The sequence below is a fragment of the Meriones unguiculatus genome, chromosome 17 (genome assembly GCF_030254825.1).
Source record: "Meriones unguiculatus strain TT.TT164.6M chromosome 17, Bangor_MerUng_6.1, whole genome shotgun sequence".
Classification (NCBI taxonomy): domain Eukaryota; kingdom Metazoa; phylum Chordata; class Mammalia; order Rodentia; family Muridae; genus Meriones; species Meriones unguiculatus.
Window position 1 is genome coordinate 17,361,806 of NC_083364.1, and position 19,974 is coordinate 17,381,779.

At 58.6% G+C, this 19,974-nt stretch overlaps 2 protein-coding genes across 8 annotated transcripts in view; one reads left to right on the forward strand and one right to left on the reverse strand.

Annotated features, from left to right (window-relative positions):
• The window catches only part of Dot1l (DOT1 like histone lysine methyltransferase), a 41,452-nt gene extending 24,133 nt beyond the window's left edge, over positions 1–17,319 (forward strand). Inside the window, exons 9-30 of one of the 7 annotated variants that reach the window (XR_009587164.1) lie at positions 525–604; positions 3,216–3,284; positions 3,697–3,803; positions 4,478–4,519; positions 5,464–5,571; positions 5,661–5,892; positions 6,129–6,242; positions 6,656–6,747; positions 6,832–6,933; positions 7,170–7,307; positions 7,626–7,751; positions 7,914–8,398; positions 8,487–8,622; positions 9,131–9,277; positions 9,880–10,009; positions 10,499–11,076; positions 11,285–11,490; positions 12,123–12,187; positions 12,442–13,392; positions 13,986–14,616; positions 15,392–15,510; positions 15,615–17,319. Coding sequence is in view for 4 of the 7 variants with exons in the window: in XM_021648917.2 (XP_021504592.1) it covers positions 525–604; positions 3,216–3,284; positions 3,697–3,803; positions 4,478–4,519; positions 5,464–5,571; positions 5,661–5,892; positions 6,129–6,242; positions 6,656–6,747; positions 6,832–6,933; positions 7,170–7,307; positions 7,626–7,751; positions 7,914–8,398; positions 8,487–8,622; positions 9,131–9,277; positions 9,880–10,009; positions 10,499–11,076; positions 11,285–11,490; positions 12,123–12,187; positions 12,442–13,392; positions 13,986–14,581 (4,504 nt within the window). In the remaining 3 variants the exon portion in view is untranslated. The other 6 variants (XR_002476836.2, XR_009587166.1, XM_021648917.2 and 3 more) reach the window with 6 other exon arrangements.
• Positions 17,320–17,837: 518 nt separating this feature from the next.
• Plekhj1 (pleckstrin homology domain containing J1) lies at positions 17,838–19,974 on the reverse strand. Its single transcript, XM_021648928.2, has 6 exons — positions 19,841–19,974; positions 19,683–19,750; positions 19,546–19,612; positions 18,498–18,588; positions 18,356–18,419; positions 17,838–18,271 (listed from the first exon to the last, which is right to left on the reverse strand). Exons 1-6 carry the CDS (start codon positions 19,932–19,934, stop codon positions 18,161–18,163), a joined length of 495 nt encoding a protein of 164 aa, XP_021504603.1. The 5' UTR covers positions 19,935–19,974; the 3' UTR covers positions 17,838–18,160.

Here is a 19,974-nt window from a genome sequence, read left to right on the forward strand (position 1 = left end):
TCCCTTTTTGGCACTGACCTGGCTGCGGGCCCTGTCCTGCCCTTGTTTGTCTGTCCCACATGGGTGCAGCAGCCCTGGAGCATCCTGTGCTGTCCTTGTCATGGGGTCAGTGTGTCAGGCTGTGCAGGTAGTTTGGGGCCTCACCCCTGTGTTTTTTCCTGGGGGTAGTGCCTGCCTGTCACATTGCACCTGCCTGCTTGTCCGTGTTCCCGTGCTCATACCCTGTGCTTAACCTGTCTGGCTTGAGCAGTCCCTCCCTGGACTCTGTCGCTGCTAGGGCGCTTCCAGGAAGCCTGCTTTATTTCAGAAGTGCTAGTTTTCAAAACAGGCTCTGGTGCTGGATTCCTCCAAGGGCTTGCGGCCTCCTCCTGGGGCAGCTTGTGTCTGTTTCGTGCCCCTGCTTTCTTGCTTATTGTGCTCACCTCAGGTGGGTGGGCAGCCGGGGGGCAGCTCCTGCCAGGGGCTGGCGGCAGGCTGTGTCGCGCACAGCCTCAGTTTCACTGAACTGGAACATTGTTTTGCAGTGTTATATTTGTGAATAACTTTGCCTTTGGTCCTGAGGTGGATCACCAGCTGAAGGAGCGATTCGCAAACATGAAGGAAGGTAACGCAGCCCTCCCATCCACATGTCTCGTACCACCACCCCTCCAAGAACACACGCGGCACAGCAGTCGTCCTTAAGAGGTCCTCAGCAACACCTTCCCACTCACGACAGCCCCAGCTCTACCTGCTTCCTGCCATCCTTCCCCAGCTCCTGGGATGGATGGCCAAAGGGAGGGCCTGGTGGCCAGAGACACCTAAGCCGCAATATAGCCCAGCCAGCCATCAGATGGTTGAAAAGCTGACCCCCTCAGAAGCAGTCATCTGCCGCACCCACACCAGGGCTTGTCACCTGGGAGCTTATTTTGTAGCCACACACACGTTTGTGCCTTTCAGACATGATGGAGAGCTGGCCCTGACTGCTTGAGAATGAGGAGTGCACATGGCCCACGCTGTCCCTTGCGGAGAGCCAGGGCTGTCTGCGCTGTGACCTGCACTGCCTGCGGCTGTCATGCAGGGAGCAGGGATCACAGCTGTGGCAACTATCTGCTGTGGGGCCTGTCCTTCGTCTCCCTGAGGCCCTTAGAATTAGTTACTTTGGGGTGCTAAGGATAAAGCAGGCAGTCTGCTAAGCTTTACCCCTACTTCATTTTCATTTCTTCATCCCTTCATCCTTTGGTGTATTGAGACAGGGTCCCACTGTAGATGGCGGCTAGCCAAGACCCAGACTGGCCTTGAACTTGATCACAGTGTATACTACCACATTATCTTCTGTCTGAATGCTTCCTGTTTGGGGTCAAGCCTGTTCCTTTACGGGTCATCCATTCTAGGTTAACTTGTCGCCCTGTCTCCTGCCTGTTTCCTCAGGGCCAGTATGCTCAGTTATTAGGTGGGCCAGGCTTTGATGGCAGCGAGCCCCAGCCTTCAGTGGCAGTGCTCCAACCTCTTCCCTGCCCTCAGAGACCCACGTCCCTCGTGCTGACCACCACTGCAGTATTGTCCCAGTATGCTTTCTGTGCTGTGTAAACATCATGACCAAAAGTAGCCTGTGAGGGAACAGGCTTATGTGGTTTGCACAGCTGATCATACTCCATCACCAAAGGAAAGCAGGGCAGGAACTCGAGGCAGGAGCCAAGGTGGAAGACTGCCGACTAGCTCGGCCTCATCCTCAGCAGCTTTACTGACACTGCTCAGGACTGCTTGCTGGGCCTCCCACAGCAGCCAATCAAGAACATGCCCCTTGGGCTTGACTACAGACCAGTCTGATGGAGGCATTTTTCTCAGTTGAGGTTGCCTCTTCCTGGACTGCCCTAGTTTGTGTCAAGTTGACCAAAACTATCGAGCACAAGTACCCACTTGTGGGTGTTCGTGGGTAGTAGATCATTTCCATCGCTGCTTAGGGAAGCTAATAGGGTGAGTGCCCAGATTGGCCTGTGTCCTTCCACCCTGACCCATTATTCACTGCTGCTTTCCCACACAGTGGGAACATGAACCTGACCTTGTTCTGGCCTGTCTGGGCCCCTTTGCTGGTGGACAGGACTCAGAAAGCAGGACTTTTGAGTGGGGCTAGAGGCCAGTGCCCTAACAGAATGAGCAGCTGTGTTCAGAAAGGAGTCCCACTGTGTAGTCCAGGCTGTCCCAGAACAATGTTACCTCAGCTTCCCCAGTGCTGGGAGCAGATAGGAACCACCGTGCCAGATAGAGTTTTTTGAATGACTCTGAGTGTGGAGCTCAAGCCTGTTCCAGCATCCAGGAAGCCAAGGCAGGAGGCTTAGAACTCCCAGGCTGACCTGGGCTACAGAAGGAGTTCAAAGCCAGCCTGGGTCTCATGATGCTGTGTCAATCTCCCCTCTCCACCCCACTGCTGTCTTATATATGGAAAAGCATCTGCTACATTCCCAAGAGTTGGGCTCTTTGTTATTTTGAGATAGAGTTTCCCCATGTAGCCTTGACTGACACGGAACTCTTTACGTAGACTCTTTAAGTCGACCAGGCTAGCCTACTCTCAGAGATCTGCCCACCTCTGCCCCATCCTGGGGTTAAAGGGATGTTCATCCACACTTAGACTACTGTGTTTTAAAGTTTTCTTGTGTGGCTGTCATGGGTTTGAATCTTATTAGAGTCTTTGTGGTTTGATGTAGCTGTTTACCTCTTAGGACTCACTTCTAATTCCTGTCCCCTGCTGTCACCTCCCCAGCTTCAAGGGCTACAGCAGTCAATCAGATTCTCAGCTCTGTTTCTAAAACCAGGGTCCTGCTACTTAGCCCAGTTTCTCTTCAGGCTCTCTTAGCTGCACAGAATGCTGGGGTAACCACTGAGCCGCCATGCCTGTGGGTCTCCTCCCTGTGGGTTCGAAAGGAAGCTGCTGCAGCAGGCCCATATGCCCCGCTTCTCCTCCTGGTAACATGGGGCACAGCATGTTCTTCTGTGCCCTGTGGTGGTCCTGGGTCTCACCATGATGTCACCACAGGGCAAGGTTACTGTGCTCTATGCAGGGTTGGGTGAGCATCAATGGGGTTTCGTGAGAACCAGCATCTTCTGGGCAGGCACTCCTCACTGCTGCCCCAATCCGTGCCCTAGTTTGTGGTTGCCAGTTGTGTGTGTGTGTGTGTGTGTGTGTGTGTGTGTGTGTGTGTGTTTTGCACACGAGGCAGTGACGGGTTTCTGTGTTGCAGGCGGCAGAATCGTATCCTCAAAGCCCTTTGCCCCTCTGAACTTCAGGATCAACAGCAGGAACTTGAGTGGTGAGCTCTGGGCCCAGCAGTGTACAGGGTACTGACCCGGCTTCCTGTGCCTGGTCAGATGGGGCTCTGTCCTACAACTGCTTAGCTAGCTGCTCCCCAGCCTCTGGCCACCGTACAGCACCTGTCCTTTTGTAGACATGGTCCTTCCAGAGGAGGGGGTCAGCCATCCTGTGGGCTCGACTACTGGCCCAGCTCAGAATCTGTATGCTTGCTTTGATACTGGCTGATCTCAAAGCCTGACCCTCTTCATACGGGCTTGCCACCTTGTTCCTGAGGGCCCCCAGGTTATTCCCCTGTCTCAGCAGCCGGGCAGGCTTGGGGGGTGCTGTTGTGCAGAGTGCTGTGAGCAAGTGCGCAGTAGCTCAGGGTTCAGGCCTTCTGCCACAGTCCTGATCTGCTGTTTTGCCCACAGACATCGGCACCATCATGCGTGTGGTGGAGCTGTCGCCCCTGAAGGGCTCTGTGTCGTGGACTGGGAAGCCTGTCTCCTACTACCTGCACACCATTGACCGCACCATAGTGAGTGCCCACAGCTTCGCGGCACGTCAAGCTACCTCTGTGTGTCCCACTTGTTGCCCTACAGAGTGGAAGAGACTCACAGGCCGTTCCCCCCTGGCCTCTCTGGGTCTTAGCCCTTGGTCTTCCTTGTTATCTGGAGGCCTCTGGTCTTGATGTTACCCGTTCTCAACTTGTTCCCAGCAGCCTTCCCCAGCTGTGTGCTGGCCTTTCCCTCCTTGCCAGAGCTTTCTGTGTGCGAGCCCAAGCTCTGTTCTCCATCTGTCCTGGTTGCCTCTAGGTTTCTAGAGGCAGCAATTTGGCGGTTGTCCTCCTTGGGTCAGTGCTGTAAACTGGCACCTGCCAGCCAGCAGCAGTTGTGACCTGCTCTTCCTGTTGTGGGTAAAGAGGGAGAGCCAAGCAGGGCTCCTGAGACGAGGCCTGAGCTCCCCCTATGGCCAGTGGTGTTACACAGAGCTCCCAGCATGGCAGCTGGGGTCCCTCTTGGGTGGTCCTGGCCCTGGGTCTTTAGCAGTCATGGGGAGGATAGCTGCCTTGGGCTAGATACTACTCCATCTGTGCCACATTTGATATTTCACTGGTGTGCCTGGCAGCCCTGTGGGACACAGCATCTATGTGTGGCCACCTGTGCTCGTGCTCAGGGCTCACTTCTAATGGCTTTTTCTTTTTATCCTTAGCTTGAAAACTATTTTTCTAGTTTGAAAAATCCAAAACTCAGGGTAAGTTTGCATCTCCCCTGACTGATTCTACACAAGCATCATGGTGAATGGTTGTGTGTGCTGGTAGTGTGTATGACCAAGGACCCCAGGCTTCCCGAAGGCCCTAAGCTCTGTAGTGGGTTGGTTGTCAGTCTTTCTTAGAGTGATGGTCCCGCAGAGGGGCCAGGGGCCAGCACAGTCCCGGTCACACAGTGTTGTGTGTCCCAGTGTCAGGCTGTGTACTCCCAGTTGAGGGTGCCTGTCTTTAGAACCCTATGGCGGGGCATTGTGCTCCAATGGCAGGCACTTCTCTAGAACCGTCGCCTGCTTCCAAGGACACTTGGAGATGGGCTATCGTGTGACTGTCTCTGGAGAGATGTGAGCAAAGATGTAGCCACTCCACATGGGCACTAATAGGAGAGCACAGCATTCTACCAGCTGTTGCTTGGTGAAGCGGTGAGCTGTTGGCGTTACAGGAGTGTGCACAGCTCAACAGGCAGCTCTACCACCACCAAGGAGTGCATGCCACCCAACACCCCAGAGTTTGTGAACGGTGCATATCTTTAGCTGGGGTCTGAGCTCCGCCCTGATTCCACAAGGGCATGCAGGTTTGCACTCTGTGAAGGTTGGCTCAGCTGCTGGGTTCAAGTCGGCAGTGGCCGTGTTGTGCCAAGAGGAAATATGTCCTTAATTTGTGGTTTGGCATTGCCTAGCTCTTTGGGGCCTATATCTGTCCTGCTGAGTGGGGCAGTTGGGTGTCTATGCTGGCTTTCATGTGCCATGCTTTCTTTGCCTTGTGGTCCTGCAGCTATCAATGCAGGGGCAGTCCTGGGCCACAACACCATGACAGGCTCGTGTCTTCGCCACAGAGGGGCTGTGGGGCCTTTCCCAGTGTCTTGTGTGTGTGGCTGGGGCAGAGCTGGATCCTCCAGCATCCTAAACACCTGTCCACCACTTTCCTCCAGGAGGAGCAGGAGGCAGCGCGACGCCGGCAGCAGCGGGAGAACAAGAGCAACGCAGCCACCCCCACCAAGGTCCCTGAGGGCAAGGCGGGCACCACGGAGGCCCCTGCGGTGAGACAGGCGCCGGCCCTCCCTGCACACGGCAGGCAGGTGGGGTACCCAAGGCTGTGGCCCTTCACCACCTTCTTTATGTTCTCCAGGATTCTGGTGCTGAGGAAGAAAAGTCAGGTGTGGCCACTGTCAAAAAGCCATCTCCTTCCAAAGCCCGGAAGAAGAAACTCAACAAGAAAGGGAGAAAGATGGCTGGCCGGAAGCGCGGGCGGCCCAAGAAAATGAGTGCTGCAAGTGCAGAGCGCAAGTCCAAGAAGAGCCAAAGTGCACTGGATCTCCTGCGCTCTCCGCCCCCAGCCCCACCCTCAGCCTCACCCCAGGGTGAGTCTCTTCCTGTCCTGCATGGCAGCGTGGGTGAGTCCTGCCCATCAGATCCCCATTCAAGTGGCTGTGGGATCCTTCCTGTTGGAGTCCTATCAGGACTGTGTGTCACGAGCCAGGCCTGCTCTGTGGGCTTCTGCATCACAAAGGTGCTTTAAAGCCAGAGAGTTCAAGCTGAGGCATCTGTTGCCTGTGGGACCATGGTTGGTGATGGGGATCCCCTTTCTCTCCTGCAGATGCATACAGGCCACCTCACAGCCCATTCTACCACCTACCTCCGAGCACACAGCTCCACTCGCCCAATCCACTGCTGGTGGCCCCCACCCCGCCTGCATTGCAGAAGCTTTTAGGTGGGTCATGGATCTGACCTTGAAGCCGGTCTGTGGGGGCTGTGGAAATGGTGGGATCCCAGTCAAGCATGCTGGGTGGTCCCTGTGAATAGCTGATACTGCCTTACCTTAGGGACCCCAGGCCATATCTGGGGATTTGTGACTCGTCAGCAGTCACAGAAAACAACCCCACCACACACGGAAGGCTGCCAAGTCCCTGACTTGAAGGAGGAACCTGTTCTCAGGGTTAGGGCTGTCCGTGCTGCCAAGAGGGAACTCCCACATTTCGAGAAAAGATAAAGTTGTGGGCAGGGATGGCCATGCAGCAGGTTAAGCCCCATGTAGCCTCCCTGTGCCTGCTGGCCTCCACTCCTTCTCTCAAGGATGGGTGCTGGCATCAGCCCTCGTTCACATGCTGTGCTGTTTACCTCCAGAGTCCTTCAAGATCCAGTACCTGCAGTTCCTGGACTATACGAAGACCCCACAATACAAGGCCAACCTCCAGAAGCTTCTGGACCAGGAGAAGGTGTGCAGGCTCTCTTATTGTCAGTGGTCAGCTTAGGGTTTCCTGGTGGGCGCTGAGGTCACCTGCTTCTGTCCTCCCTCGCAGGAGAAGAACACACAACTGCTGGGCACGGCGCAGCAGCTCTTCGGTCATTGCCAGGCCCAGAAGGAAGAGATCCGCAGGCTGTTCCAACAGAAGCTGGATGAGGTGACTGGGCCCAATGTCTACCTTAGCACACACCTGACCAGGGTTCAGTGGGGCAGCCAGAGACCAGCTTCCCTTGTCCTTAGAGAAGTACTGACCATGGAATGGCTAGCCGGTTACCTTGGAGGGAGAGAGTGCCCTCGGCTATCCTGGGCTGGGGCTGTAGGGTGGCTCTCGTCCCCTGTGTTTCCTGTGCACTGAAACTCTTGTTCACCCTGCCTTGTCCTCTGCATCTCCAGTTGGGCGTGAAGGCGCTGACCTACAATGACCTGATTCAAGCCCAGAAGGAGATCTCTGCCCACAACCAGCAGCTGCGGGAGCAGTCAGAGCAGCTGGAGAAGGACAACAGTGAGCTGAGGAGCCAGAGCCTGCGGCTGGTGTGTGCGGGAGCCCTGTGGCTGCTGTGTGTGTAGGTGGAGTGGGGGGTTGGATGGCTCACTCATAGCCCAGAGCTGGGCCCTGGTGCTGGACTTGGATCCCCTCCTCCCTGCTGCTGGGCTCTGCAAGGATCAGGCCAGGGACAGCTCCCTCCTGTTCTATCCAGTGCTAGGTCACATGGGCCTGTCTCACCCCTGCTTCTTTGTGAGTGGGTAGTGATTCCATGTGCCACCACCACAGGAGGCATCTAGGGTGCTGCCAGAGAGCCTGGCCCTTGCTTCCTTCAGCTGCTCAGACTCCTGTCCATGTGCCCACAGCTCAGGGCCCGGTGTGAGGAGCTGAGGCTGGACTGGTCCACCCTATCCCTGGAGAACCTGCGCAAAGAGAAGCAGGCCCTGAGGAGCCAGATCTCAGAGAAGCAGCGACACTGCCTGGAGCTGCAGGTGGGTGTTGGTGTGATACACCAGACTCCATTTTCCCATCCTCAGAAGGGCATCTGTGACGATGGACAGCGGGGGTCGGGGGGTGGGTACGGCCACCTTCATGTGCTACCCTCCTTGCTGGGTACAGCCCAGCCTGCTCTGTGACACTTTCCCACCCTGTAGATCAGCATTGTGGAGCTGGAGAAGAGCCAGCGCCAGCAGGAGCTCCTGCAGTTGAAGTCCTGTGTACCGCCAGATGATGCTCTGTCCCTGCATCTGCGTGGCAAGGGTGCCCTGGGCCGAGACCTGGAGGCTGATGCTGGGCGCTTGCGCCTTGAGCTGGACTGTGCCAAGATTTCCCTGCCACACCTCAGCAGCATGAGCCCCGAGCTCTCCATGAATGGCCATGCCGCCGGCTACGAGCTCTGCAGTGCAGCCAGTCGGCCCTCGTCCAAGCAGAACACCCCCCAGTACCTGGCCTCCCCCTTGGACCAGGAGGTCGTACCCTGCACCCCTAGCCATAGTAGCCGGCCTCGTCTAGAAAAGTCATCTGGCTTGGCTCTGCCTGACTATACCCGCTTGTCACCTGCCAAGATTGTGTTGAGGCGGCACATGAACCAGGACCACAGCGGGGCTAGCAAAGCAGCTGCCAGTGAGCCACACCCTCGGTGAGCACAGGTGCATGTAGGGGCTCTGCCACCACCTGCTGCCCTGGGGCTGTTGGGCATGAGCAGAATGACCGGCTTCTCATTGCAGGGCAGAGCACGCCAAGGAGAGCAGCCTTCCTTACCAAAGCCCCGGCTTGTCCAACAGCATGAAGCTCAGCCCCCAGGATCCACCACTGGCCTCCCCGGCGACCTCGCCCCTCACCTCCGAAAAGGGTAGTGAGAAGGTGAGGGGCTGCTCAGAAGCCTGGTGTGTGAGGAGTGGAGCAGGCGACCGCAGCCCTCCAAAGGCATTCTCACCTGTAGGATGGATGAAGCTTAGTGTGGAGGCCTGGGAAGAGTCAGGGACTGGCTTCCCTAGGCCTCGTGCTGTTTGCAGAGGCAGGTGTGTCAGAGCCTCCCTCAGACAGCTCTGTCTTTGGGGGACTCGGATGCTCACCTGCTGGAGCAGGGTTTAACCAGTTGCCTGGGGGATCTGGGTTGGGGCTGAGGGGTTGGAGCCTCCACCGTATGCACAGAGATGGAGGGGAGTTTGGGAGGAACAGGCAGGAATCTTGGGGAGCCAGGTGGCCCACAGTGACAGGTCCCAGTGACAGAGGCAGGGAGAAGAATCTGGGGAAAGAGCAGCGTCTTCAGTTTCACACAAGGAATGTGGTGTGAACATTGGACTGCCAACCCATGACCTGAGGATGGCTTCTGTGGTGTGCCTCCGGCTGAGCTCCCATCTGTTGGCAGGGTGTGAAGGAGCGTGCCTACAGCAGCCATGGGGAGACCATCACCAGCCTGCCTGTCAGCATTCCGCTTAGCACAGTCCAGCCCAACAAGCTGCCTGTCAGCATCCCACTGGCCAGCGTGGTGCTGCCCAGCCGTGCCGAGAGGGCGGTGAGTGTGCCAGGCCAGGTGGTGGTGGGAGTGGTGGTGGTGGTGGCGGCACTAGCTGTGGGGGGCCTCCAGGAACAGCTTCGGTCTTTATGATCGTTGAGCATGTGGGTGAGTGCTGCAACTGGGGAGAGCCAAGTCCACAGGTAACTGCTGCCATGTAGCTGGGCCCTGGGGAGTTCTCTAAGAGGCAGAGGCAGAGAAGAGCTAGGAAAGTCCTCTCGGGAGTTTCAGCCACGGAAGCAGCGGTAACAGGCACAGCCCTGGGCTGCTGTTTCGAATGGCCGCATATCGGGAGTGACCGACTTGTTCACAGAGGATGGGCCAGGCGGACAGGGCGGCCATGCCTTCTTTTTGCCCTGTTTGAGGCAGGGTCTCGTGTCCCAGCCTGGACTGAACTCCTGTGGTGGTGGTTGTCCTTGGCTTGTGACTGTCTTGCCCTGGGCCTGTTAACTGACTGTGACCAGACCTTTCTGCTTGGACTCTGAGGCTCAGCACAGCTCTGTCCCCTCTGGGTCCTCTCCTGCCTGCAGCCTTTCTGCCCCACTGGCTCCTATTGGGCTGCTACTCTCAACTCTACTCTGACCAGGCAGTTTCCCTTGCAGAGGAGCACTCCCAGCCCTGTGCCGCAGCCCCGAGACTCCTCATCCACACTTGAAAAGCAGATCGGTGCTTCCGCCCATGGTGCAGGGGCCAGTGCAGCAGGGAGCAAGAGCCTCGCCCTGGGACCCACAGGTGACCTCCTACCTCCACCCCATAGCAGACTCTCCTCACTAGCTGTCAGGCATGTTCCCTGGGGAAGAGATCCTCCCGTGGGACAGAAATAGGGCTGAGGCCACATAGCAGGTAGTTCTGAGGTTCTGAATCCAGAATGGACTGAGTATTTGGCTGTCCCTGCTGATTTGTTTTGGGGTAGGACAGGATAGGCACCTTCTTCTGAGAGATGCTTAAGGTCTGGACCCTTTCCAGAAAGCTCTCCTGTGGTGCTCCTAGAAGGTTCAGGCAGTGACAGCTGTCAGGGCGCTCTGGTGTTTGCAGGTGACTGGAGCCAGGAGGCTGTGTCCTCTGTGAGCCTGGCCTGCCTACACCTGCTCGTGCTGAGGAGCTGTTCTAGGAGCTTCAGCTCTGTAGGAAGCCACTCCTGACCTCTGCTCACCCCTCCCAGGCTGGGGTGTTCTCGTAGCCCTCTTGCCTTCCTTGAGAAACTATTCTCTTCATTGGCAGGCTTCTACACTGGCTCCGTGGCCATCAGCGGGGCCCTGGCCAGCAGCCCAGCACCTCTGGCCCCTGGAATGGAGTCTGCTGTTTTCGAAGAGTCCTCTGGCCCTGGCAGCCTCTTCGCCAGCATGGGGTCCCGCAGCACACCTCCACAGCACCCGCCTCTGCTGCCGCAGTCCCGCAATTCCGGCCCTGCCTCTCCTGGCCACCAACTCGCAGCCAGTCCACGCCTGAGTGTGACCACCCAGGGTCCCCTGCCGGACACCGGCAAGGGGGAGCTGCCTTCCGACCCTGCCTTCTCCGACCCAGAGAGTGAAGCTAAGAGGAGGATTGTGTTCAGCATCGCCGCCGGTTCCAGCTCCAAGCAGTCGCCTTCCACCAGGCACAGCCCCTTGACCTCTGGCACCCGTGGGGACTGTGTACAGAACCACGGGCAGGATAGTCGTAAGCGCAGCAGAAGGAAGCGTGCGTCAGCCGGAACCCCAAGCCTCAGCACGGGTGTATCCCCCAAGCGCCGGGCTCTGCCGGCTGTCGCTGGCCTCTTCACACAGTCCTCTGGGTCTCCTCTCAACCTTAACTCCATGGTAAGTTCAGGGCCTGTCAGGGCAGGGAGGGGAAGGCCGCTCCTGAGCGCTGTGGGGTGGAGTCCAGCGGGCAGGGACAGTGGCTGCTGTGCGGCCCTGCTGGCCCTCCCCTCTCCCCATCTGTACCTTCACAAGGAGCTTGTGACTGCCGGGTTCCCAAGATCCTGGCCTGCATGTGTCGCTCACCTGCCCACCCCTGACCCCGCAGGTCAGCAACATCAACCAGCCCCTGGAGATCACAGCCATCTCATCCCCCGAGAACTCCCTCAAGAGCTCCCCCACGCCCTACCAGGACCACGATCAGCCTCCGGTGCTCAGGAAGGAGCGGCCCCTGGGCCCTACCAATGGGGCCCATTACTCGCCGCTGACCTCAGACGAGGAGCCAGGCTCTGAGGACGAGCCCAGCAGTACCCGGTGAGTCCTGTGGGTAGGTGCACACTGGCTCCGTCATCCAGGGTTCTTGCTGCCCTCCCTGGTGCCGGCCTGGGTCTCTTTGTTGTGGCCAGGGTGGAGTCCTGCCGGGGGGTGGGGGTGGGGGTGTCTGTGCTTCCATGAAGGCTTCTGGGAGCTCTGCCTGTATCTGAGCAGTCACATGTGCCACCTCTCCCCACCTGCTTTGTGGCTGCATTGGAGGCCGTGTGAGCATTGATGAGGTCCCATGTGTCCACCTTTCAGTGTCACGGTGCAGTCACTGTGGCTCGATGCCCTGACCCACAGTACACTGTTGCTTACCGTGGTGGAGCAGATGTGCTGCCTTTGAGCCGGGCCAGCGCTGCACTAAGCTCCGGCGGGGGGGCGGGGGTGGCAGGGCTGGGGCAGGGCGGCCCTGCATCGCCTTGCCTGAGATGTCACCCACCGCACACTGTGCTCCTCTACCACAGCCCAAGCGCAGGCCCTAGTTTTGCTGGTTGCCTAGATTAACTCTGGGTCTCTTTCACATGGGGCCTGAGGGCAGCCTTTGGACCCTCCCTTTTTTGACTCATGCACACTTGCAGTCCCTTGTCCTGTCTGAGCATCAAATGTCAATGATGGTTCTCTTTGCACAGAATTGAGAGAAAAATTGCAACAATCTCCTTAGAAAGCAAGTCTCCCCCAAAGACGCTGGAAAATGGTGAGTAATGTGCTCCCTGCCTCGAGCCTGGAGGGGGGTGCCTGTGCTAAGCGCAGGCCAGTCCGCAGCACATCTGTTACACGGATGCCGGGCTGGGGGAGGCCTTCATCGTGTCAGCAACAGAACCCTTGCTTTGTATGACCCCGTCACCTCTGCCAGCACTTGTCAGCCCCATAGTAGGCTCAGCGCACTTCCCCGGCACGGGAAGCAGCAGGCCCCAGGCTCAGCTCATGGCCACTGACTTTTCCCATCAGGTGGTGGCTTAGCGGGAAGGAAGTCAGCCCCCTCAAGCGAGCCCATAAACAGCAGCAAATGGAAGTCCACCTTCTCGCCTATCTCCGACCTCAGCTTGGCCAAGGCCGTGGACAGTCCGCTGCAGGCTGGCTCTGCGCTGAGCCACAGCCCCCTGTTCTCTTTCCGGCCGGCCCTAGAGGAGCCCGCTGCTGAGGCCAAGCTTCCCACCCACCCAAGGAAGAGCTTTGCCGGCTCTCTGGCTCCAGCTGAGGGACCGAGCCCTGGCGCTAATCCTCCCAACGGCCTGGCCTTCAGCGGAGGCCTCGCTGCAGACCTCGGTTTACACAGCTTCAACGACGGTGCTTCCCTCTCCCACAAGGGCCCCGATGTGACCGGCCTGAGTGCCTCCCTGAGCTTCCCGTCCCAGAGGGGCAAGGACAGTACCACAGAAGCCAACCCCTTCCTCAGCAGGCGGCAGCCGGAGGGCCTGGGTGGCCTGAAGGGCGAGGGCAATGCGGGCAAGGAGTCAGGCGAGGCCCTGCCCCCGTGCGGGCCGGCGGACAAGGCCACACTGCCACATGGTAGCAGGGCCAGCAAAGGCCGTGATCGCGAGCTGGACTTCAAGGGTGGCCACAACCTCTTCATCTCCGCTGCAGCTGTGCCTCCAGGTGGCCTCCTCGGTGGCCCTGGTCTTGTAACTGTGGCTTCCTCTGCGGGCAGTGCGACGCCCACTGCCCAGGCCCCCCGGCCTTTCCTGAGCACCTTCACCCCAGGGCCCCAGTTTACTCTGGGACCCATGTCCCTGCAGGCCAACCTGGGCTCTGTGGCTGGCTCCTCCGTGCTTCAGTCCTTGTTCAGCACTGTGCCGACTGCCGCAGGCCTAGTGCATGTATCATCCACTGCGACCCGACTGACCAACTCGCACACCATGGGCAGCTTCTCCTCCGGGGTGGCCGGCGGAACCGTTGGAGGTAGGCAAGGAAGGGCCGACTTCTGAGGACTTCTGGCCCCAGTCCAGGAGCTCAGCCCCTCACCAGCTACTTAGAGGCTCCTTTCACGCCCTCCAGAGGGCAAAAGGGGCGTGTGACCTTGCAGGCCAACCTCGTAGGCGATGTGACTGGAGAAGACTGCTGGCTAGCCTCATAACGCATGCCTCTTGTTTTCAGAAGACCACGGTGCACTTGTAACTAGGGCAGTCCTTTCTTCTGGGGCATCCCCTGTTTGAGGTGACCACCCACATGCCTCATGGCCGGTCCGTGGAAGCGGGCCTGGTGCAAGAATGAGTCCAGGAGGGCCTGCTCAGACACAGGGCGGAGCAGAGCCTGGGCCTCGGGCCAGGCGTGGCACGCTCCCGGCTGGGCAGGGGCGGGCAGGTGGGCCCGAGGGGCGGGGCCTCGGCCTGGCAGGTAAGTGTCCTTCACTGAGCCTGCTGCTTGCTGCTTGCCTGCGCTTGGACCGGAGTCACGCTGTCCTCTGCTTCTCCCTGCTGGCGGCTGTGCTCCTCTTGCTTCGCCCGCCTGGACCGTGCCACCTGTTGAAGCTGCTTTTTCTCTCCTGTTTACAGGTGTCTTTACCCACGCGGTGCCCTCCGCCTCTGCTCACCCGTTTGGAGCTGGCGTCAGCAGCGGGGCTGTGTGTAGCAGTGCCACGCTGGGCCTGAGCCCGCTGCAGGCGGCGGCCAGCACCTCGGCTTCTTCCTTTCAGGCCGCGGCTTCCCTTGAGACTCGGCCGCCCCCTCCACCTCCCCTACTTCCTCCTCAGCACCTGGGCCGGCCCCCTGCGGGGCCACCTGTCCTCCATGCACCCCCTCCTCCTAACGTCGCCTTGCCTCCTCCGCCTGCGCTGCTGGCTTCTAACCCTGAGCCAGTGCTTCTGCAGGGCCTGGCTTCCCTCCCGGCTAACAACGCTTTCTTACCCCCCTCCTCTGCCGCCTCTCTGCAGCCTGCTAATGCCTCTCTATCTGTCAAGCTCGCCTCCCTCCCACACAAGGTCTCCCGCCCCTCCTTCACGGTGCACCACCAGCCCCTGCCCCGGCTGGCCCTGGCACAGGCCGCGCCCGCAGCCCCACAGGCCAGCTCCTCGGGGCCATCTGCTGTGTGGGTTTCCCTTGGCATGCCGCCTCCTTATGCCGCGCACCTTTCGGGGGTTAAGCCTCGATAAAGACCTTGCTTAGCTAGCAGTTCATGTTGTGTAAGGTAAGGCTAGAGCCACACCATCCCTCCTCTTACCCAGAAGACGGCTGTCAGGGCTCGGCAGATAACCCGGGGTCCTGAGTGGTAGAGATGGGAGGCTAAGGGAGGCAGGCAGGGCCACCGTTGTGCAAGACTACCTGGTCCTCAGCCAGCAGCTGAGAGGACAACTGAGGTGATAAGATTCAAGTGTGGCAGAACAGAGCCAAGGTAGCCCACACCCACCATGGAGCTCTTGGCCCGTAGCAGGCCCTGAAAGATGGAGTCACATTTGTAGCTCTAGACTAAGGCCTCTGCCCTCTAGTCCACCTGTTGAGGGGAAATAGGGGGTAGTCAGTGGGTGAGGTTCTAGGCTGTCCATAGGCAGAAAGCTGCATCCTTGAGCACAAAGTTGGGCCTTACGGTCTAGGGAGCAGGTCCCTGGCCACCTCTTGCAGACTAGAGGCTGCGAAACTGTGCCTGGCTGTCATCGTGGTGGTAGGGACATGCCCTGTGAGTGAAGAAGAGCCAGGTGGCAGCCCTCTGGCTTTCTCCATCGGGTACAGCCATGTGATGGCAGTAGCCTGGGCATAGGGCAGCCTGGTCAATGCCATCTGGAAGTCCTAGGGCTAGAACCTCTCCAGGTGACCCACTGTGTGTGCTCAGCAAGGCAGAGCCGGAGGGGGCTGGGCCCACTGGCACCTGCCAGGAACATCCCCTGTGCCCTTGTGTCCTGCGGGGCAGCTCAGCTGAGGTGGGCATGTTAAATGCATCTAACCTGTGCTCCTCCTCCTCCCTGCAGGTAATTAGGACTTCTACCTCAGCCACGACCTATGCAAGGATGGTGTGGACCAAGCCTGCTGCCTGCCAGGCCGGCGGAGCCGGACATGGAGCCACTGTGAATCGGCGGCACCGCAGGAGGTGCTGGACTGGTCCAGTTTGTACTGTCGATAGTTTTAGATAAAGTATTTATCGTTTTCTTTTTTAAAGTATAAGCAATTCTGACTTATTTTATTCCATCAAAGTCGTCCAAGGCAACCTCTTGAGACGTCTAAGTGTCTGTGAGAGAGAATCGTATAAAGACTTGGCCTGCCGGGCTGGCCACCATGAGGACTCCTGACTCCGTCCCGGTGCTATCTCACCAGCAAGCCCATGCCTGCCCGTCTCCACCTCTGCCCGGGTGCTGTCCTACTTGTGGACCGTGGCTAAACAGTTCTCAGATGCGCCGCCACCCCCCCCCCCCCCAGCTTGTGACGCCAAAGGCATGCCAGGCATGCCCGATGGGGGCTGACCTTTGGTCCCCCTCCTCGGAACGCGCCTACGGTCACTGTGAACACCCCGCTGTTCACCCTTTGCGGTGGGTGTGGGCTGGGCCGAGGCAGGACTTGGGGTGCCGTTAGGCTGAGTGGTGCTGCCAGGCGAGGGCCACTACTGCAGGGCTCCGTGGCTCCTGTGACAAGTGCATTTACTTTGTATTTCTTTGCTTTTCTGGCTCGGGGCATGCTGGCCAGGTGACATGGGCTGGCCCACTGCGGGTCCCCTGGCATCTGTGTATAAGAGAGTCACATGATAAGTGACAGTATTTTATAGAGATGTGATGGAGATTTATAAATTTCATAGACTCAACTGCATTTATTTTTAGATTGTATAATGCACAGTGAACTTTAAAGAAAACGAGAGAAAAGTGAGGAGGAAAAATACTTTTATTTATTCAAATGCACACACACAAAAAATGGCACTGGCCAGGGACCCTGCAGGAGTGTAGCCCAGATATGCTGGGCTGCCCAGGGCCTCTGGTCACCGCCTGCCTGTGTCTAGGAGTTGCTTCCTGGTCCTGGGGATAGGTGCACTGGGCGTGACTGCAGAGAGGCCAGGGTTGGCTTGGCTTGCTCAGACAGCCCTGACCACCCTGATGCTGCTCGCTTCCAGTTGGGGTAAGAGGGCTGTGGGGGAGAGGCCATGTTGGGCTCCCCCCCAAGCCTGACCTGCCTCCCAAAGCATTTGTGAAGACGGTGCTGGTGTCCTCTCCCATATCCCACCCCCCCTACGATGGTGCTCATGTCCGCCGGGCCTGTTCCTGCGCACCACAGCTAGCTAAGGTGCTGCAGAGCAGGGCGGCCGGAACAAAGCTAGCAAAGCCCAGGCCTGGAACAAACCCTGAGTGAACACTGTACACCGCCTGCTGCCTGGCAGCGGCTGCTCCATGGTGGCTGCCTCCACCTTACTTGAGTGTTAGGGGACAGACACTGCATGTTCGTGGCCCGCATGGCCCAGTGGGCCACAGGTGCTCCGGGCACAGCTGCAAGTCCTCTCCTGAGCCCATAAGAAACGGGAACCCACAGTAAACTGAGCGTGGTGCACGGTGGCCCCAGGCACCCTGTGGCTGATGGTTCTCACACAGGGTGAGGCTGCCTCAGTGGTCCCTGCCTCTCCAGCCCACGGTGGCTACAGGGCTTGAGCTCAGGAACTGATAGGAAGCCCTCCGTACTGGGACCCACTCCCAAGCTAGCCCAAAGGGGGACTCTGCCTGGCACGCCTCCCAGTTCCCACCCTCAACCTACACAGCTTTTTTTGGCAGCCTGGCCTGTTTGTAACTTGATGCAGCTTTTGCTCTGTCTTGTAATGACCTCTGTACTTAACGGGTGCACTGTTCTCTCCCCTGATTCCCCAAGGCATCTCACACATTGTTGCCACCTCTAGACACAGTAATAAAAAGCCGTTTTCACTTCACTGTGCCATTCTTTCTTTGCCTGTTGTCATCTGACCCGGAAGAGCAGTGTGTCTACCCACTGTGAGGCCGACAGGGTCTCTGGAGGAGCCTCTCTTTAAGGCTCCAATCCTGACTGAGGCAAGGCTTCCAGATGGCGTTACCAAGCGGCAGAATGCTGGTCCTGTTCCTCAGCCCCCCCCCCCCCCAGGACGCCCAGTTAGATGTGCCCTCCCACCCTCGAGCCAGGCAAGGTTTCACATCTCAGTGAGAGTGTCCAGCCTAGTGTGGGGTACACTGGGAGCAGAGCCTGTCCCCCAGCCCCCTACCCACACTTGTGCATGTGTGTCATCAGCCCAGCTCTTTGTTGCTTTTTTGAGGCAGTTTCCCGGTGTAGTCCTGGCTGTCCTGGATCTCCCTTTGTAGACCAGGCTGACCTCGAACTCTAGAGATCTGCCTCCTGAGTGCTGGGACTAGATGTGACAACCCTAACCTGGCACAGCAGCCCGTGCGCCCTCCTCTCCCCACTCAATCCACTGGCTTGGAAAAGAGGTACCTTTATTAAAGAGCAGGCTCGGCACTGAAGGCCAGCACCGTGGCCTGCTCTAGCGTATCAGCAGGAGTGGGGTTCACAGCTGGCTGAGGGGAACCCTCACCATTCACAGCTTTACCTAGCATTATACATTCATCTGAAAATGGACATGGGAGCTGTGCCAGGCTCAGCCCCTGGATGTCACTTGAAGGGAGATGGCATGGGGGGTGGGGACCACAGCGCCTGCCCACCTCTCTGGACCTCTGGCTTTGAACAGATGTTTTTAAGCCTCTGAAATATACCTCCCAGAGTAGCCAGGGGCCCAGCGATGGTCAGTCCAACGCATCTAGCTGGGAGCCAATACAAGCAGTCCGCCCATCCATAGGCAAGCTATTCAACTGGAACCTGGCCTCCTCGGAGATGCCGAACTGCTCCAGGGGGTCCTGCGGTGGGGGCGCACGGGGCCTGTGAGCAGGGCCAGGGAAAGCTGCCCCGCAAGGCTGGCCCACCCCTCCAGCCCCGCATACCTTGCCTGTCATCTTCCTGATCTCATTCCTGTAGAAGACCAGGCTTTGTCGCATGTACTCGTAGCTGGAGGAAAGGGTTGGACTCACTGGTCATATTTCCCCCATGTTTCTCCCAAGTTCCCTGCAGTCCCTAAAGCCCCACCTGGCCCGCCGCAGAGCCTCCATCCATTCCTGACATTGCTCTTGGCTACCGCATTCGAAGTGATACTTCCTGCTGAGGTCTTCCACGAAGCCTGGAAAGGAATAAAGAAAGGGAGCCAGCTCTGGTCAGTGTCCAATCAGCCCACATCCTGCTGGCCACAAGGACCAGCTACCTCTCACCAGGGTCCCAAACTGCACCTTCTCTCGTTCTACCACCACACAGGCTGGCTTGGCTCCTCCAGAGTCCTGATCCTGAACCCACAAATAGGGACCTGCTGGGGGGTTGAGTTATTGCGAACAGCTAATGTGAGGTCATTAGGGTGGGCCCTGCACCAACAGCTGTGGAGACGGCACACTCATTAAAGTGCCTGTCACACAACTCCTAGCAGGGTGCCAAAGCACGGTGCACGTGTAACCTCAGCGCTGAGGAAGGAGCTGGGAGGGCTTCGAGGGCTTGCTGGCCAGCCAGGCTAGCCTAAAAACACATCCCAGGAGGGGCTGCTGAGATGCCCAAGGGGGTGAAGGTGTCTGCTGCCAAGCCTGGTCATCAGCGTTGGGTGTGGGGAGCCCACATAGTGGACGATGAGAACCAACTGCCAAAAGCTGTTCTCTGACCTCACTGGCAAGCTCACACCCAAATACATGTGTACACATAAACGTTTTGAATGCGGACGGGGCAAGTGGCTGGCTGAGGGCACCGGAAACTGACTTCTGGCCTCCACATACACGTGCAAAACTTAGAAGATAGGGATACAGATGGTGAGCCTCATTGGATGATGAAGACAGCCAGGAGAGAAGGCTGAGATAGTGTCACTTCTTGGCCCCTCCCTGTGGCAGAGACTGCTTCTCCTATACAATACCCAGCTCTGCGCAGGCTGCACAGGTGGGGATAGAAACTAAGACCGCATCAGCGGGACCCAGACCCGGGGACAAGTGACAGCTGGAGGGGCGCTGGGCTCCCAGATGTCGGAGGCTCCTGAGGGAGTAAAAGGGAGACAGGTGTGCGGAGCAGAGTTCGAAGTAAGGACGGCGAGGACCATCACACTTACTAATGGAGAAGCCGCCGGGCTCTTCCTGGGCCACTCTGCAGCGCTCCAGCAACAGGGCTCCGAGGGGCTGCGCGAGACACGGCCATGAGCGCCGGCCTCCGGGCCGCGCGGGTCCCCCGCGCCCCCCACGCCCCTACCTCGGCCTCGTCCGGGCGGAAGTAGAAGAGGAAGTTCACCACCAGCTTCACCAGCCGCCTCTTGGCCACTGCAAACCCAGGGCGGTGTCAGCGCGGAACTGTCCTCATCCGCCCACCCGAGCCGCCCAGCGCCCCAGCCGCGGCCCCGACCGCCTCACCGCTCCCCTTCTTGGGGCCCCGCATGCCCAGCTCGGCCGCCATCTCTGCCGGCTGCCGAGACAGCGCCTGCAACTCTTTCTCGTTGTACCGCATCACGCCGCCGGGGTCCGCGCGAACCAATACGTGCCCTGCC

Bases quoted from the DNA above. Each gene is read 5' to 3' on its own strand.
- Plekhj1 (XM_021648928.2), bottom strand. From the start codon at position 19,934: ATGCGGTACAACGAGAAAGAGTTGCAGGCGCTGTCTCGGCAGCCGGCA. The intron at 19,751-19,840 runs GTGAGGCGGTCG...CTGGGTTTGCAG, and splicing joins GGGCCCCAAGAAGGGGAGCG to TGGCCAAGAGGCGGCTGGTG. The intron at 18,272-18,355 runs GTATGCGGGGCT...CCCCCACCGCAG, and splicing joins TCAGGAAGATGACAGGCAAG to GACCCCCTGGAGCAGTTCGG.